Source organism: Stegastes partitus, unplaced genomic scaffold, assembly GCF_000690725.1.
Source record: "Stegastes partitus isolate 25-593 unplaced genomic scaffold, Stegastes_partitus-1.0.2 Scaffold259, whole genome shotgun sequence".
Taxonomy (NCBI): domain Eukaryota; kingdom Metazoa; phylum Chordata; class Actinopteri; family Pomacentridae; genus Stegastes; species Stegastes partitus.
Window position 1 is genome coordinate 236,468 of NW_007577990.1, and position 19,313 is coordinate 255,780.

The 19,313-nt window shown below is 41.1% G+C and overlaps 1 protein-coding gene across 10 annotated transcripts; it reads right to left on the reverse strand.

Moving 5' to 3' along the window:
• Window positions 1–692: 692 nt before the first annotated feature.
• On the reverse strand, window positions 693–11,996 carry tpm1 (tropomyosin 1 (alpha)). Of its 10 annotated transcripts, none has more exons than XM_008282130.1 (10): window positions 11,755–11,993; window positions 11,221–11,346; window positions 7,613–7,746; window positions 7,215–7,332; window positions 6,627–6,697; window positions 5,791–5,866; window positions 5,506–5,568; window positions 5,315–5,384; window positions 4,630–4,708; window positions 2,788–3,595 (listed from the first exon to the last, which is right to left on the reverse strand). In XM_008282130.1, the coding sequence occupies exons 1-10, from the start codon at window positions 11,866–11,868 to the stop codon at window positions 3,592–3,594; spliced, it is 855 nt and encodes a 284-aa protein (XP_008280352.1). In that variant the 5' UTR covers window positions 11,869–11,993; the 3' UTR covers window positions 2,788–3,591. The 10 variants fall into 10 exon arrangements, with proteins under 10 accessions (XP_008280356.1, XP_008280361.1, XP_008280355.1 ...); XM_008282129.1 differs by lacking the exon at window positions 11,221–11,346 and adding an exon at window positions 10,910–11,035 and having other exon boundaries at window positions 11,755–11,991; XM_008282134.1 differs by lacking the exons at window positions 2,788–3,595; window positions 4,630–4,708 and adding an exon at window positions 693–1,580 and having other exon boundaries at window positions 11,755–11,994.
• Window positions 11,997–19,313: the final 7,317 nt, after the last annotated feature.

The following is a 19,313-nucleotide window of genomic DNA, read 5'->3' on the forward strand; positions in this document are numbered from 1 at the left end:
TTTTTGTGCAGTTCCAGTCAGAATAACCCCCACTCCTTCTTGTTTTCCCCTCTGTAAAACACACACACACGCTTATCTGCACACTTGTGCAACAGATTTCTGTTTGAGGTCATGCCAACTATTTAACTTCTGACAGCACATGAAGACATTTCTTTGGTCAAATTAAATGCCTCCATGACTAAATAATACTGCATTGTTTAACTTTCATTGCAGCTACTGAGTGAAGTAAGACAGTCTGCAAAATGTATAAGTCACGGCAGAGTCATAGTTTACCATAAAGTCCTATATGATCAATCTTTCGATATTAAAATGATTAATTTCCACTGGTGCCACATTGTTTAGCTGTGATCAAACCACAGTGATGTTCTCCAGCAGTCCTGAGCGAGCTGCAGTGAACCAAAGAAACACATGACAATGTTTTTCCTCAGCTCAGACTCAATCTGAAGGTCAGGGACAACTGAGCCAAAAGTAATGCAATAAAACTTCAAAATGAACAGGTCTCTACTTGTTCTGAACATTTAACACCTTCTGCAGATCTGTGAGAAAGCTACAATCTATAAATGTTCTTTTCCTTTGCACTGCATCATGCTTTATTTCCTCTTCCCCAAACCTATGAATACCTTTCACTTAGGTCACCTTTGTGGTGAACAAAAAGGCTATTAAAGCACCACAAACAAAGTTAGAAAACTTTCAAAACGTGCTTTTATTTATATTCAGAATTTGTACATTTCAGATATGATAAACACTCGAAACATCTACATTAAAACAATGCACAACCAGTTGACTGAAAACATACTCCACAGACAAGATGAAAAAATGTTGGACCGCGAATTTTTAACAAAATTAGACAGAATATACTGTAAGGAGTTAGCATCTTTTGTCATTGCTTAACAATACAGTAGCACCAGTATACACACTGACAGGCATAGCCAATGTATAATTAGACTTGTGAGGTTTTTTATTATTATTATTTTGAGGGAGGTGGCAGGCTAACGTATATTTTTAGACATAGTTTGTAATATGCATAATAATGAGGTTTTTCTAAGTGCAAAATTTCTTCACTTTGTCCTTTGGTATGTGCATAATCAGGTAGAATGGAAAGTACCGGATCAGCTTCAACACAGATGTAGAAAACTATTTTTGTAACCAGTGGCACATGTCATTTCACCAGATGACTTGTCAGAAACAAAATGCAAAAAAAAACTAACAAAAAAAAAAAATCTATCTCAAGGATTGCAAAAGGCAGACATAAAAACTGGCTTGCACAAATAATTGTGTTTCTCAGTTTAGGCTTCATCAAAGGGAATGGTTAAGCTTTGCTTCCCTGTAGCTTTGCTCCTTGGTTGAGTTCCGCTGAAGGCAGGACGGTGCAATAAGAATAGCATCTGGCTGTTTGTTCTCCACCATTGGCAAGGTACGAGAAGAGGGGGTTTACGGTAAGCAAGGTGCAAGTACAAAAAGCCAAAACCACAGTGTGCGTGGGGTCAGACTGTGCGTTCACAAATTATTCAGTTCCATTAGAGTCTGGTCCAGCATCTGGTGCATATCGAGGTTCTCTTCTTTAGCGTGTGACAGTTTCTCTGTTAGGACATCAAATGAAGACATTTTAATCTCACACAAGCCAGCACACGCGAGTCAGGTGGTTAGCTTGCATTAATAATCAAGCCGGCTACATCATTCAGGTCAGTTGTTACATTTGAGTGCTTTTTAACTGGACCTACACAGCACTGACACGAAACATAACACACTGAATGAACAAGCTCATATTATGATATGCAAGCAACCATGCAAATACAACAAAATTCTCACAGATATAAATAAACAGAACAACAACCTACAGAAAAAACGAGTGACGTTATAGTATCGATGTTATGATGCGAAACTGAGGCTACAAAATTAAATGTTTAAGTTAATCCCTGATTTTCACAGTTTTAAATACACCAACAGCAACACAAGTTTCAGGCAGTGCAGGCATCGTACACGGACAACGCAAACGGAGGAGCTTTGGATCTTACACCGGATCAGATTGTCTCACGTATGTTAAAAACAAAAACCGTAACAAACAGATAAAACATTCACACAAGTTAGTCCTCATTCAAGGCCACACGTAGTTCATTATTGAGAAGGCGGTTTTTCTCGAGTTGCCGGTAGAGGTGATCTTTGCAGTCAGAAAGCAAGATGAAAAACAGAGAGAGGACAGGAAATCAGAGGAAATTAGAAAAAGAAAGAGTTGCAATGCCTTTTGACACCTACCTTCTCTAGAATAGGTCACCGAAGACACTTTAAATCTTCGTAACACACACTGAAAATATCTGAGTGGCTTTTAAATCACATGATCAAAAAAAAAGTGTTTTAATGTTCCTGTTTTTTAAGTTTTTGGCAGTTGCTGCAATGTGTAAAGTAAGCCAGGACAGTGTGTGGAGTAAACACAGAGGACAGAGGGTGAGTTGATTAAATCCAGAAAAAGGAACCACGGCATTAACACTTGATAGTTAACGAAAAACTTTAAACTGGATAATGAGCAAATAGAAAAAATAATGGATTCTATCACAGCTGTTTCTGTCTGTACAGTCGTAAGAACCTCTAAAATATCTCAGCATATGCTTAAGTGTCACTGATGAGCGTCGGCCAATCAGCAGTCTGAGATTGGTAAAGATGTTAAAGATGCGGCTCAACCACAGTTCTGAAATCTCAAATCACACACACACACACACCAGAAAGTGCTTACTTCTCTTTGTATTTCTGTGTCTGAATTTATTGCAATGACTGTAATAAAACAGACTCAGAATGTGTCACTGTATATTTATTTCAATATATGACAGGATACTGTGTATCATACAAAGCCCGTTTGTCATAATCACTGATATCCTCCAGTTTTTCCAGCACCAGATGAGGCTCAACAACACTTACATACTGTTCTGTATTCCACCCATCACTCCACTTCACCACAATCTTCCTGATCACAATCAGCACTAATTCCCACCTGTTCTCACATCCTTCCTATGAGCTACTCCTGTCACAATACTACATGTTGAAAGGTGCTCGCATCACTCAGTCTCAAATGTTAAGAGAAAAAAAAAGCTCGGCTCAGCTTTCAGTCAAGCACCCTAAGTTGCTCTAGGTTCCTGTGCTTAAAGCACTACTGTGATATTTCTAATATCTCAGCTTCACAGAACAATATTTGAAGAAATTAAAAAAAAAAAAAAGAACATCAAAAAGAATGAGTTAGTGGGAGCTAATGGTTTGATGAGATGCAGAAACAAAATCAGTAAGATAACTTAAAATGAAGGCTTCCTGGTTTTATTAGAGCCACTTGAAAATAAATAGAAATGAAAAAGAAATGAAAAAAAAGGACAGAGTAAAGAGATACAGCTTACATAGAAGGAAGGACGTTTATTTTTTACACAACGCAGAATGATTCTAGGATTCTGTACAAGTGATGGGATGCAATTAACGATGACATGAGGATGAAAACATGAGGAGGAAAGGAAAGCCAAGACAGAGAGGGAAGGGGAAATGGAGAGAAGGCTGGAGAGAGCAGACAGATGCTGCTCAGCCGGCAGGAGGCGTCTTTGATGAGGTGTAAACAATTTATCTGTGTGGAAGAGAAGAAGTACAGTGAACCAGAGGGGTCGGCGTGGGACCTGCGGAAATCTGAGATGCGCACCACAATACACCAGAACCACAGGAGTCACGGCACGGCACTACAAAATCCACAATGCACAATGGAAATGCATTGTGTGCGTCGAACACACTCGCAAACACAAATTGGAGGTCGGAGCAACTCCTCTGATTACATCAAGACCTTCCCGCTAACACAAAGCGCGGCGCTGGACGGACACACAGACGCGGTGCTCCGCTTTAATCTCCAACAGAACCACCAGACACTTAATTTAACAAAACCGGGAGCTCGGCCCCAGTGATGCTAAATTATGACAGCTAACCTTCAGCCGGTATGACGACACATCAAAGGGGGATCTCACAAACACACATGGGGCCTTTCTTCTGGGCAGAAGTAGACCATATTAGTAGAAGAGGAAAAGGGAAACACTGGACATAACCTTGAGTTACAGCAAGTGAAACAGATTCATTGAAATGCTTTCCTGAATACAGACTTTGACATTTCAACAGACAACCCGCATGCTCAGGATGTCAAAACATCTCGGGAGGATAATCTCACAAAATGAACATTGATTACTTTTCACATAAAAAGTAATGCAACGCCTAATTAAGTCAGCTAAAAATGTGAACAGAAACCACAACTTCAGTCCTGTTTACAGCTTTGACACCAATGATACCGATACAAATGGCATACAGTATCATCACATAGCCACACTAATGGAGATGTATGAGTGGATGGCACTTAGAGTGAGTTGTAATTATTGCAAGTGGGCTACAATTACACAGACACGGAGTACCACAATGTCTGTTTTAAAACATTCGGCTTGGAGACTATATAAAAACATAGCTGCGCAAGTATGTGAAGTGCATGTAGAGATTAAAGAGATGAATGTAATAGTTGTAGTGTGTAAAAGTATGTATGGGGGACGAAAAGGAGGCGAGGCAGCTGGTGTGCAGGGAAGAGGAGGCTGCTGGCGGAACAAGCAGGTACGGCAAGTTGAAAATTACATGGAAGTCATGTCGTTGAGGGCGTGGTCCAGCTCCTCGCTGATGGCCTTGTACTTCAGTTTCTGGGCATACAACTCATCTATTGGTGGGCCAGGGGTGAAGTGAGTGGGGGAGCGGTAGGTGAAGTGAAAGAGAGCAAAGGTGGAGGAGCACGTGACAAGGAGGTGAAAGGTGAAGCATCCGGAACCATAGGCAAGGCAGGGGAGGAAGACAGAGACAGAGAGAGAGACGACAGAAGAGTTGAAAACAAAGGGAAAAGAGGAAAACAAGAGTTATACCAGAAAATGATAGAATGGAAATGCAACAAAGGTAAGGGTAAATTCCTCAGCAGCATCAAGAAACGGGCCGTATTTCACTGCCATATGGCTCTCAGCGTTTATCTCTCACTATGGCTCCTTGAAAACTCAGTAATCACCTAAGCCGGATAGTCTCTCCTACCTCGGAACTCAAAAACAAACCAACTAGATTAAATAGAGAGCGGTTAAGAGTCATCAAAACAGATGAGCGGTGCTGTCTGAAAAAAGAGCCGTGGTAAAAAAATTAAGCAGAATATAGTTCAGGAGGAAAGCCAAGAATGTGCTCAAGAGATTTTATAAAAGCACTTACCCACATAGCATCACTGACACAATAAACATTTCAAAATGACCAGAGTTACATTCTGGGTTCAGTGGTGAAAAAAACATACCTTCCAAGTCATCAATGGTCTTCTCAAGCTTGGCTACTGATCTCTCAGCGAACTCAGCACGAGTCTCAGCCTGCATTCCAGAGACACATTTATGTCAGTCCAACAGTCACAGTGTGATACAAAACTGGCGACTTGTATAAATTATCCCAGATTCAGGGTGCGACCCCAGATAAGGCCTTGTGAAAATTTACCTCCTTCAGCTTATCAGTGAGGACCTTGATCTCCTCCTCATACTTGTCCTCCTTCTGTGAGTACTGTGGGCCAAAAACAACAACAAGGAGTCAAAACTACGGGCACAGAGTCAAACGCTGGAAGTCAATGTGTATTAAAACTGATGTCACACATGTTTTACAGCATTTACAGCATGAAATAAAACTGAAGTGAACAGATGTGACTCCCCAGGCTCCCTTGTTCTCCATCCATCAAGTCTGCTGAGGGGTTTGACAGCATGCACTCGCCCAGAGGGTCGCACTTACCTTCTCAGCCTGGGCCTCCAGTGACTTCAGGTTGTTGGTCACAGTTTTCAACTCTTCCTCAAGCTCAGAGCATTTGCTGGTGTTTTAGACAAGGGGATGAAGTCGCCAAGGACAAGAAAGAGGGAGTTGGAGGAAAAGGAGGGAAAACAAGGAAGGACAGAACCAGAGGTGGAAAACACAAAACAGGTCGAGGGAAAAGCAGAAAGAAGGGGGGGAGAGGAAACAAAACAAATAAGAACTACAGGGAATAAACACGGAAGGAACCCAAAGTGCCTTAAAAGTGCCTTAACAGAGCAGGAATGTGAGAATAGCTCAATTCAAAGAGGAATGTGTTAGAGTGAGATCAATAATTTAGGTAATGACATTCCAGCATTCGCTTCTCTTAAATGTAAGGTATTATTCCTGCACAGCCCCTGCCATGTTAGGCCCGAAACAGTCTCGTGTGACCAGAATAAAGAAGCGTAAAAGAAGGAAAAGAACAAGCACGGCAAGCGAAGCAGAGGCAGTGAGAAGAGCCATTCAAAGATAAAAAGTGTGTGTTAGTTTCTGTTTGTAGTACCTGTGTTACTGTGGATTTTAGTGATTTCATGCTTTGCTCCAAAACCCTTAGCTCATCCTCCGCTCTTCGAACGCGCCTGTTAGTGGGTGTGGCGCACGTGTGCGAGCCAGAACCATTCAAACCACGATGAGCATGCAAATAATCAGCACATACGGTGAGAACACAGGGCGCAGTTCAAATGGAAACATGTCCTATACTTGAAATGTGTATTAATCGCTCAAAGCTTTTAGAATGTTTGCACGTGCAAGTGTAAATGCGTACAAGTTAAACTTCTCACCCTTCTGACAGCTCAGCGCGCTCCTCTGTACGCTCGAGATCACCCTCAATGATGACCAGCTTACGGGCGACCTTTAGGTGCAGCGCAACAAAGTGTTACTCCTAAACAAACACTTTACGAGTGTGACACAGTTAAGATTATGTCTGAGCTTTTCATCTAAGACAACTCGAATGTGCCGGCAATTCTAACTTCTAGCCTACGATGTTATTTACAAAAACATTGACCTATATAGTCAAGTGTCTATATACCTCCTTGTATATATTTATTGGTAACAAATACATTAACAAAGGCTTATTTTTGCTTTAAACAAATGTTCATAGGCTACAGAAACTATGTAAAGGCAGATGTTGGACTAATAATTCAAAAGCATTGCTACAATTACACCAATAAGGGTAAAAACGCTGTACTGTGGACATACTGAAGTTCCATAAAATACCAGATTATTATGTTGTTAAATGAATAACTACAATTTAGAAATCTCTAAGTGCGACAGAGTCTGTGACAGAAGCCCTGTCTGCAGTAAATAAATCTGCACGGTTGCTGCTGCCAAATAGTTGTGTGGCGGCCGCCAGCTGCTGAAGAACTCGCCTCCTCATATTTGCGGTCAGCCTCCTCAGCGATGTGTTTGGCCTCTTTCAGCTGGATCTCCTGCAGCTCCATCTTCTCCTCGTCCTTCATGGCCCTGTTCTCAATGACCTTCATGCCTCTGTGTGACGGAACAAACAAGTCAGGAGATGTTAGGAATCACGAGTGGAGATCTGACAGACTCCCTGAGGACACATATGTCCGGTGAACAGTAACAATGGCTGGTAAATCTTTAATTTAGTCTTACAGCGAATGGCTAATGATAGGAAAGAGGCAGAGATGCTACTTGTACCCCACACAAAGGGGTGGAATGTAGTCGCATGGCTTATTTATCCTCTGCCACCTGGTCTCTTCAGGAAGAGAATGAGGGTCAAACGACAAAGACCAGAGGTTTGACCCACCTCTCGCTCTCATCAGCAGCCTTCTCAGCCTCCTCCAGCTTTTGCAGAGCCGTGGCAAGACGCTCCTGAGCACGATCCAACTCCTCCTCAACCAGCTGGATACGTCTGTTCAGGGAAGCGACATCTCCCTCAGCCTAAGAGAGGAAGAACAGCACGTCAGGAAAATCTGGAGATCACCGTTTTTAACGCACGACCTGGAAACACACAACTACACACAGATTGTAAGTCAGCCCAGAGAAAGAAGAATATATCAATGTTTTGATTAGGGTGTCTTAGCTCAGATATTGTTTAACGTCCGGTGGGAGAGCGCAATCATGCTTATTATAAAGTGTTTCTATGTGGCACCTGTTGGGAAAAGCCCTCCCAGCAGACTTCTCACTGACTATGTATAATGATAATGATAATATCCCAGACTGACAGAAGGTTGAATACTGTGCCTCATTACTGGGCCCCTGAGAGAACATTAACAAGGCCTGAGTCAAAGGGCCTGACAGAATTACTGAATAGCGAAAACGACTAATCACATGCAACCACAGAGAAGGCTCCCTGGGAAGTTTACAACTCTGTGAGACATGTAAATGTAATTTAACTGGCGCACGTTTGGAGATAAAAAACGGCTGCATAATAATGTGAAATGAAAAAAGGGGCAGGCCGATTTCTATTCAAACCTGATTCCACTTCTGCTTTCTGATGACTGCTCAGCAGGTATGAGACTTGACTGTCCTGAAAATGCACAGTGAAAAGAGGATACACCTACTAGAGGTTTGTCTGACAAACAAAAGGCCCTTTTAGGCAAGTGGCTCAGATCCTTTTGTTGTGGCTCAACATCATACACTGCAAACACTAGCCTGTGCAAAAAAAAAAAGATTTCTCTCCTGGCCACATTAACTGCCGCTTTGAAGCTGTGAAAACCAATTCTCCTTATAAGGACAAGTCAAAGAGCATGAGCTCACTGTGCGCACTGGCACCTTAAATGTTGCCACAGTTTAGTTGTAACTTCCTGGTTGTAGAAAAAAACAATTTATTCAAATTGTTTGGCCCTGTGTGCTTGCAGCGGCTGCACGGTGGAATCAATGGAGGCAGAAGAGAAGCAGGTTGACAAGTGCATCTGATAAGATGCAAAGAAAACAAACTGTGGAGTGGAGCCATGACACAATGAACCACACAGGCTCAACTGTGAAGGCACCAGCGGCCTAACGTTGCCAATTACAAGCTCTTAGCAGGAGCATGGAGACTATCAGACCCTCATCTGAGACTTATGGTGGCAGCACATGGAGGGAAACGGGCTCAGCTTCAGGCTGCGTCAAGAGAAATGCCGCTACTTCCACCGCGTTATCACCCCTAACTACATGAGTTAACATAACCTCCACAGGAAAAGCCTACAAGAGCGCAATGTGTCTCCAACACGCAGGGACCGTAAACATGCTTACTTGTTCCCTGGCTTTCCTCTGCTCAAGCAACTCCTTCTGTAATCTCTCGGCTTTTTCTTCAGCACCGTCTGCCTGATCTTGCAAGGATTTGATTTTTCGTTTGACTGCATCCAACGACGTAGCTCCGGCCATTATTTACTCTGCTGCTATATTTATTTTTTTAAAAAAACAAACAAACCACCACCACACACACAGGAGCTACACTATGAGCACAGTTTCCGAGAAATTGACAAGAAACGAGATGACGTCCGTGATGGTGCTGAAGGCTGCGTAAAGACGAGGCAGCACAGTGCGCACGGTTTCTGGAGACGCACTGTGCAATGTCTGCGTTTATCCAGGAAGTAGCGCTTATTTCAAAACTGGCTCTGAAAAAAATAAGGTGTTCTGCAGGGTTGTGCAAGGATTTGCAATGTGCAAATCATCTGCAAATAAATTAATAAAAATGTGTTGGAATTGAATTGATTCAAAGTAACAATGAGTGATTAATGATAAGAACACACCCAGTCTGATGCTGCTCATGATGCTGGATGGATGGAGCTGCAGCGCCCTCTTCGGGTCGATTGTGAGCTTTACATACGTGGCAGTGAAAATATTTTAAGACTACAGGATACCCATTGAATGCACTGAATACTGTAATTACAGACTGCGTTTGAAACTTTGCAAATATCACAGAACAACACAGTCCAAAAATAAAAAAAAAGTGGGGTAAAAACAAGGCTATAAAAACACTAAGTAGTAGTTAAACTCGTTTGATTTTTCCAGTCCTGCTCCAACTTCACTGTAGGAATATTAAAATAAGAAAGACTACAGCTATTTATAGGAAACAAAGCACAAGTGTGATAGGGTAAATCACTAGACTCTGACGCTCTTTGGCCTGAGTCCCTCTTTGTGATCCAATTAAAGGATTATTACAACAGTTTTTCCCCCTGTCGGAGGGCCGCTTACTGCAACCTGATTCCTCTGGTTTGACTCTTGTCTGCTGCGCGTGAACTTGGCTGCCACCCTGATTCTGTCATTAACGGGACTCTTGTGGTGTTTATGAGGACACAAAGTGTATTTTGTCTTCTCCGGGTCACGACCTTTAAATGCCAAATCTAAATTCTTGGCATAGTTTGTCATGTAAGTCTATTTATCCAAAATAGAAGAAAACACTAGAGCAAGTATCATAATCAAAATAAATTATTTATTTAATTATCTGTAAATAAGCTGTGTTTTGTTTCTTTTATTATCCTGGGATAATTGCCCTGGGACGTTTTGATGGGAAACAGTGTTTTTCCCTGTGGTAAGCAGAGAGCGCTGCCTGCAGATGTGAGCTCTATCTTGACCATATAAAGCAGTGGGCTATATTTATCCAGGCGCTTGCTCTCTGAGCTCTTGGGAAGACTGCACATTAGGGCTGCTTCCCTTATCACTGTGAAAAAGAGCTATAAGACAGGACATATCTGGGTCTAAAGGACAAGAAATCCACGCTATACCTTTTAATTATTATTGCTCCAGAATCTAGAGGCTTCAGGAGAGGAGGGGTTGAGTTTAAAACAAGTAATGTATACTTCAGTTAAATAGAAAATTTGACTTTCTTTGGGCTGACTTGTAAGTGAATGTGCATGTGATCCTTGAAGCAACAGTTCAACAAAGACTGGATGATCAAAAAAAAGTCATTTTGGATCTTTTTCAGGATGGGCAGTGGTGCCAAATCTACCCATCCACATAAAAAGAGAACAATTTAAGGGACAGCAAATCTGATCTGCATTGAGTTCATTCTCTGCGGTGTTGAACTGTCGTTTCTCCTCAGGAGATGAGAGAATGAAGATGTGAAGAAGCGTGTTTGTGCAGGAATCGTGCCATTGTGAATCCCTTCCTTACTTACATCAGTGGCTTTCTTCTCAGCCAGCTCAAGTTTCTCCTGGGCATCTTTAAGAGCCTCAGAGTACTTGTCCAACTCATCCTCAGTTCCCTTCAGCTTCTTCTGCAGAGCTACCAAATCGTCCTCAAGCTTGAGTTTTTTTCAGTGCAGCACAGTTTCAGAGGTGATCAGCGGAGAGACGGAGGTGCGTGAGCGCGCAGAGGCGCAAGAGCGCGTACACAGAGAGACAGAGGGACACAGGACAGGACAGGACAGGGGGAAAGAGAGAAAGAAGTAAAAAGTTAGGGAAGATCATGCACTTCAGGTTCAGATACCTTGGTGGCAACTTCCTCAGCAGTCAGAAGTTTTTCCTCAGCAGTTTGGAACTCCTCAAACACTTTATCTCTTTCGTCTTCAGTTACACGCAATTTCTTTTCCATCTCTCTCATTTCGTCCTCTAACTATACATGCATGTGAAGAAATTATAAAGTTAAACAGAACATAAAATAAACATGTCATTTTTCAACCAATGTTGCTATTTCATTGACATTTTTAGCAAATTTTTCTAGACTATATTCACATCCAATTGCCTAAACAGTTAAGATGAGGATTTACATCATCCTCCTGAACAAATAAATACATTACAATATTTATATGTAAAAAAACAAATAAAAAAACCCCACACGATGGGTTACCCTTATTTTAATCCTTAATTGGGATTATCCGTAAAAAAATAATTAATCCGTCTTTAGGAGGCGATCCATTTAACTTGCAGCAGTTTTATACCGCTGCTGGTGTTCCTGCTTTTTTCTATCGATCTTTGGTGTTTTCCACAAAAGAAAAAAAAAAAACTAAAAAAATCAGCCGACCTGTTTGCTTCTGTCCTCAGCTGCTTTCTTGTCTGACTCGGCCTGCTCAGCTCTGTCCAAGGCATTCTCCTTGTCGAGCTTGAGCATCTGCATCTTCTTCTTGATGGCATCCATGGCTGCTTATTGCTGCACCAACAAAACGTCCAAATGAAAACCAAGGGGAGAGTGGGAGAGGCGCTTAGGGCGTCTGTGCCTAACTGAACGCAAAGCTGGAGTGCAGACTCTGCCTGACTCTGCCCTGTCAAATATGTACTTTCAAAGGGGGGGTGACTGGATTCCTTTGGACATCCAATACTTTTTTGGAGGAGGCGTGTGTGGGTGCTCGGGCGTTTTTTTGAGGCTCTGCTTGGCGATTCGTTCCTCGCAAACATTTGACTTTTGATACGCCTTTATATGGGGTGTGACATGTAGGCATGCTCCCACGGAAAGCCTTCCTAATGGTAGTGTAACAGAAGCCATTTAATGTGCAGAGAAGATGAAGGTGAAGAGCATTTTTATTGCATTAACACATTTTTCACTTGACACTCAGTTACTTTTTACACCGCCTTGAATTTAAAAACAGTTTGTGGAACTTGTTTTTTTATGCTCACTTTTCAGCATTTACTTAAATGGTTTCTTTCGGTGTGGCGGTATCCTCATGTTCACCCATGTCTCCTTAGACAGCCTGTAAATGGGACTACAGCCAACTGCATTAACAGTCTGATCAAGCTTTTGCCCACTTGCAGCCACTGGTGTCTCTTTATCTCAGTCTGAGAGTGTTTGGGTGGATGTTCAAGCCTAAGTTCCTCTGGGATAAGTTGTAGTGGCTCGAGGCAAAGTGTGTTGTACGAGACGAGATGCTTTCGCTAAGCCAAGCGAGCCCTAGAGGCATTGTTCACAGTCTGGGGGGCTCAACAAGTGTTTACCTGATAATGTATCGGATATCCCTCCTGTAAACTGTTGATGTGCCATGTGCCTGTGGCGGCGCAGGATGCTGGCAGGATGGGTTTTATACCTCAATTACAGTAGCTGAGTCACTCACTGGCTTGCCATTTGAGAAATGTTAACTGTTTTTTGTTTTTTTCAACTGCTAAAGCAGAACATATCATTTTATGCCGTGTGTTTATTAGCAGCTTTAATAAATCTGAAAAGGTAAGAGTGTGCTATATTCTATATGTTGTTTTTTTTTTTTTAATCTAAGCTAATTATTAGAAAAGTTAATCCCTCTGTACTGAACCCATGAAAAGTTTAAGCACACTTTACTGCTGCTGTGAATGAGGACACCCCGAGTGTCTTCCAGGCTTCACAAAGATCCTTAAGGGTATTTTTAGGATCGCCTTCCCTTTCATGCACCTGCCTTCGTCTGTAATATGGATCCGAGAAGCCGTGCCAAGACTGAGCTCTGATGGCATTAGATATGTCTCCTAAAATAATCCTGGTCTTGCTCAGGCTTTGGTCTGTTTTATAGATTATTGTTGCTACGCCTGGCAGAGTTGCTCATGATATAAAGTTAAACAGGTTGCTTAGACTCTACCCCATAAAAAATTAAAATATGACAACAAATTATTTTTTACAATTTTCTCATCGTAGGGTTTTGTTATTCTCCTGCTCATACAGGTTTTATTTTAGGACCGGATTAACAGGCACCGTAATAGAAAAAAAACATTTTGATGGTCTTGGGCCAGCCCCTGTCTTAACAGGCTGTCACTTGTATAATTGTGATTGGCAGTGAAAAACACTGGTCACAGGCTCTATGTCTGCCTGCTTTTCTCTGGCTGTGGATCAGAATCGGTAACACATGCTATTTTTTGGGATATTTTTCTCAGTTTGCATATGAGAAAAAGACAATTTAACCTCAGTAAATATATAAAGCTTGAAAGACTTCTCTTAGCCTAAAAAAGCTGCTTTACCACTTTACAGTCATTTCTTTTATTCAGTCTTAAAAGTGTGCATATGAATTTACATCATGTTCTTCAAATTTCACATGAAAGATATCCTGTATTAAATCTAGAATTGCAAATATTTCTACATTAAATACTGCACATTGATGGTATTTTACGCTGTGTGCAACTAAAAGTAAAACCCTGGTTCTTCCTGATTTGCAATTTGATCTTAATTATCCTAAACTTTCATTTAACTGGCACGCTGGATTCCCAGTGGCATTCTGGGAATGAAAATAAGCTCCACTATGATGTTTTTCTTTAACATATTGGCACTGTAAAGAATAACCCAGGGTCCAGTTGTGTTGATTGAAGTCCAGATATTATTGAAAAGCTACTTCGTTCCAAAGTACATTCCACTGGAAAATTACAGGTACTGTCACATTAAGAAGGAGCTAAAGGATATAAATTATAGTTAGGTTTTCTTTCATTTACGTATTATGAGAAAACCAAAAGCTCTTTCAATGTATAAGGCTTGAGGCTTATAAGAAAGCCACCACATCTCCACAGAGAGTTTCTTTTTCATGGTTGCTGAAGTAGAAAAAAAAAAAAGATCTAGACATATAATTTTGTGCTCTTTGGAAAAAAAAAAATCTGCTTCTCAAGCCTTTTAAAGCCTCCTAGCAGAGGAGCTGATGGAAGCATTTGATTTCATGTACATTCTGTAGCATTTCAGCTGAGACTAGACCATGAAAATACATTATATCTTAAATAGGGAACTTGTAATGCCATTATTAATTATGAGCAGATAAATATCTGGGATTTTACTCTTGCTATGCTTCCTTCTGTCACCCAGTTTGTGCAGAAAATATTGAATACATGAGTTCATTTGAGAGACAGAAATCTTAAAATTCATCCTAAAAGGAGGAAACAGTTGAGGTAACGTAATTCAATTTCAGTGAATGACAATTTCAATCCTCACAGCTTCCTCGTAAACAAACCTCCCATCAGGCAACTGTTGCCCGTTTTCAGGGCAGATCTGAGATACTCTGACACACTGGAATTCTGCATCACGATTCAGTTGTCTACATGAGGCGACAGCTGAGTGAGACAGGTGCAGCGAGGAGCAGAATTCATATTTACATCCACTATGCTATCATTATCTTTACTTTTCACTGTGCAAGAGTTTTTTATTGCAGACACGGTTATAAACAAGGTTGTAAAAAATTACGATATAGAGACTCGTATTAAAGTATGTGGTGAGTCTGAGGTCGCAGAAGTATTTATAGTGATACTGGGAGTAAATATAGATGTAAAAAGGGCAAAAAGCTGCTAGAGAAGAAGAAGTCCCTTTCACATCTTAAAGTTGATAACAACTGTGGGAAAAAAATTCTCAGGCTTTTAACGTTTTCAACTCTGCGAGCATGAGGCAGTCTTGCAGTTTGTCCTCTTGCTCCATTTAAATGACAAAGACCAGACTTTCAAAGTGCTTTAACGCTAATACAAATTCTCGGACTATAACACGGTATTAGTATCTGTCAGGCCCACAGTGACAACCCACTATGTATATGGAATGTCCGGTTCGCCTCAGACGCCGCTTTGGGAGGAGCTGAGCTTTACTTGGCTGTTGTGATGTTTGGATAAGAGGACCCTTGGGAGAGACATTTAAGGTTCAGTCATGACTTAAATGTTACTACATTAGAAAAAGTATGTGTCTATCTGTGTTTTGGCGCAGGCACGATGCCTGTCTGATGCACAGAACGGAAAATTCTTCCAGGAAAATATTCCAAACTGTCTGCTTTTTTACCAAGGCTATGTCATCTCATGTGAAGTTATAATATTCCAACATACGAATGGTTATTTTCCGATGATATTTTACTGATTGCACTAGACACAGAACGGTGGGGACATTTCGAGGGCAGCTCTTCCTCCATGTTGAGCCATGGAGTGAAACTCTGAGAAGTACAGTGCTGGCAGGCTCCTTGTCAAATACCATCTTAAGGTTTCTGCAGACATCGTCCAGATATATATATAGAGAAAACATCTTGGCTCTTTGGGACGGTACCCCTGTGATTAGATAGCTCCATGCAGGGGCATAGTCATTTAGCATAGCAAAACCGGAGAGGGGGTACTGGGAGGGTGCAACCCAAGCTGTAACCTAAGCCTGGCCCTTGCCCTACTGGCGATGGGTTTATTCACAGTAATGTTCCACTGACATATACTGGTAGTCGTAAGACCCAAACTAGTATATTAGCAAACACAGGTGGACATCTAACCACAACCTGGAGAGAGACTGAAACAGCCACAGTATTTTACTTGATGGATAGTTGCAATAAGGTTGTGACACTTTGACTCTCGTCGTTCTGTGCAGTGATAAATCTGTCGTTAAGAGTGTAAATCACACACAAGTATCCCACGGTCAGTCTTAATTCCATTAGAACCATCCATGTTTGCCTCATGAGAAACTCTACGCACAGTATGAGCTGATCAAAATTCACAATTCTCCCTACTCCCTTGGTTATTAATTTGACGAGGCGAATTCCGTAGGAATGAAGGTCAACTATTTCAGCCGCAGGTGCGCCATTGAAGATGGGCAGCTTTCTTCCACTGCCAAGATTTTACTGCAGTAAAAGTAGCTGCTGTTAAATGAAAGGATCTGTCATCTCTCAGACTGTAAAGACCTGTAATAAATCTCTTACTGGCCATGAATGGGGCACAAACTTTTTTTTAGTTTAAATGCCTGTAACAGACTTCAGGGGAAAGAGTAAGAAATATGGTCTGTGATATACTGTGATACTTCTTGAAGTAATTCTCTAAAAGCATTTTTTGGATTAGATAAATTCATCAAAGTTGAAATTCAGATTTTTCAAAGTTTAAGAGAAGATAGTTTTTCAGAATAGCCTTAGTTCCACTCTGAAAGCCTCTATGAATTACTGAGACAAAACAAGGTCAACTATGGAGAAAAAATGCCAAAAGTTAAATCTTGCAGTACTGCAAACACAAATGTGGGTAGAAGTCATAATGGAGAAATATTTGTGGCCTCTGCAGGGCTCCTCCCAGACGGTTTGTTTGTGTTCCCCCCTCAGATGGGGACGCACAGAGAGGCGAGATTGTCAGCAATATCTGATGCTGCTCAGTCAACTCTGACTAAAAGTGGGGGGAGGCTAGTGTTTGGGGGAAACTGTCCCGATTCATTTCACACTCATGTGGGATGCCATACTACAATCCTGCTGTAAAATTAAATTCTCAGAGGTCCAGACATGTCATAGCATGAATACTGGAAGAAAAAAGCCAATGTGTTGGACATTCAGCTTTACAAAGCTGTCTTCGGTAAGGCAAATAACATTTTTTGCACTTTCTGTTTACTTGTGTACAGAAGGGCAAGTCAAGAGGGATGTGCAGTAAATTATTGTTTACAGGCAGCTTGAACTTCTCCCAGTTTCAGATAAGGAGTCCAGAAGCTCTTCCTGCAGGGATTATTGACTTAAATGCTCTCTGTCCTCTGCTATGTGAATGCTGATATCCTCACCCTCATATATGCTAATTGTTGTTGTTTGGCCTTACTGATTTTATATCTCTGTTCACAGCTGCCTAGTATCTTGAGAATAGCTCTTCAAATATTTGCCTTTAATCTTTGCCCCTCATGTCACAGGGCTAGAAGTTTCCGTGTTTGCACACGGAGGAAAAATCTTTCATATATGTGTCCATATATGGACTCTCTGGTGTAAGTGAGGTAGAGTAGACAGAGGAGAGGGCTAACTTGCGGGGGCTTTTTGTGAGGTCCAAAGGCATACTCGATATTTCTTTCCATTCCTCAGGGCTATAAAACTTCTTGGTATGCACTTCCAGTGCAGCCACTGTTCTCCCTGTTACAGCCTGCCTGTCAGAGCTCTCTGGCACAGGGGAAAGAAACAATGGCAAGAACAGGAGGATGCTGAAAGTCTGTGGTATTAATGTAGTTTCCCCTGTATTTTCAATTACTGCACACACATTTTCTTAATGCAGGCTCACTGAACAACAAAATTCTTGTAAGGTCTTAAGGAGAGTAATTCTCATCAAAACACTTACAATTACCATTTCAGGAAGGAAAAAAAACTTTAAGCAGGGCTCATATCATGTTTATGAGTTCCAGACCCCAAATTGACCATAGCTTGACTGAAGAGAAGCCATAATGTGAAGTGTGTGTGAGAATCTATGTTGATGAGACATTCCAGTGTGGTTCAGAGTGGCTGTTTGAAAACTCGCAGGCTGTGTTCACTGTGACTGGGTCACAGTGGTTTCTTTGCAGTGAGGAATGCCACAGAAACCCGCAGCTCTGCGGCACCTGCATTCTTATACCAAAGCCTGTCTTTAGCCCCATGTTTGATCAGATGCCATGACAGTTTTCCAGCCAGGCTAAGACTTGCTGAGCAGCTAGGGATCTAGATAAAACAGTTGTGCATAGTCAGACATAAAACAACTGAGTGCATAGTCATGAGAATAAATAGACAGTCATCTGGTGTGGTCTGGTTAGTTCCTGCCCTGGGGCAAGAGATGTCTGAGATAACAATGTACAGTAGGATAAGTGGGTAATTATGCTCTGAAGCTGCCTGAAGACAACTTCTGTCAAAAGAATGGGAAAGACCAGTAGCAAATCCTTTAGTTAAGTAAATTACTAGTACATTAATTTAAAAATACTCCGTTGGAAGTAAGTCTTGTCTTGCATTTAAAATCCTGCTTAAAGTTGGAGTCCAGGACTTTTACATATAAATGAGCACTAACCATTACATTCAAGTTAAGAACCCATTTGCTTGCAGTCACAGTTATGATACCTGTTATTACCTCACCTTTTAATAACTTACAAAATTGGACTATAAAAAGTAAAAAAAAAGAAAGCTGGCAGAAGGAAAGAAGACAAGAAAAACCGACTAGTCATAGGGGAAAAAGTGTGTACTGCTCGAGGAAAACAATCAAAGCTTGTACAAAATAATAAACATGATTCACAAATAACAGCAAAAAGAAAATAAAGAATGTTGGAATAAATTGCAATGAAAATAAATTCAAGTCTAGAAAAAGCATTCAGTTTCTTTCTTTTTTTTTCTGCCATAAACTCAGACATGTTGTGGTTCAGATAGAGTCGGAGGTTCATTAAGTTTGTTTTCAATACTTTGGCTGCTGAGGCCTTTTTTGCAGCAGTTTAACTTACTTTAGGAGAATCTTAAGGTATATGAAAAGAAAAAAAACTTAAAATGTTTACATGACTGTTTTAAGGACACTAAAGAGAAGACTTTAGGGTGTTTTGTTTTTATTCTAAGGAAACATTAACTCTGACTATAAGGGAAATCATATCCTAAGATGTTCTGTACAGCTGACCCCAGCTCCTACACGACCCTCTAAAGAATAAATCATCTATAGTTAAAACAGTTCTGTTTCTGGACAAACTGAAGACTCTTAGAGCATTTTGATGCTTTCAGAAGATGGCAAAGGCATCTTTTTCCTTTACCCGGCTTGGCTTAAGCTTTAAGTGGCAACAACAGTGTTTGTGAGATCTGGATTTGCAGTTTGAGGAGCTGGAACACTACTTTTACTTTTACAGGAACAGGGTCAGGTTAACTTTATCTTGTTCTTTTATCTGTCCTAACCCCCCTCAGGACAGCTGAATATGTTTTGATTGTTGGGCCATTCAGAACAAATGCCATTGTCAGTATTTTGCTCCTGTTT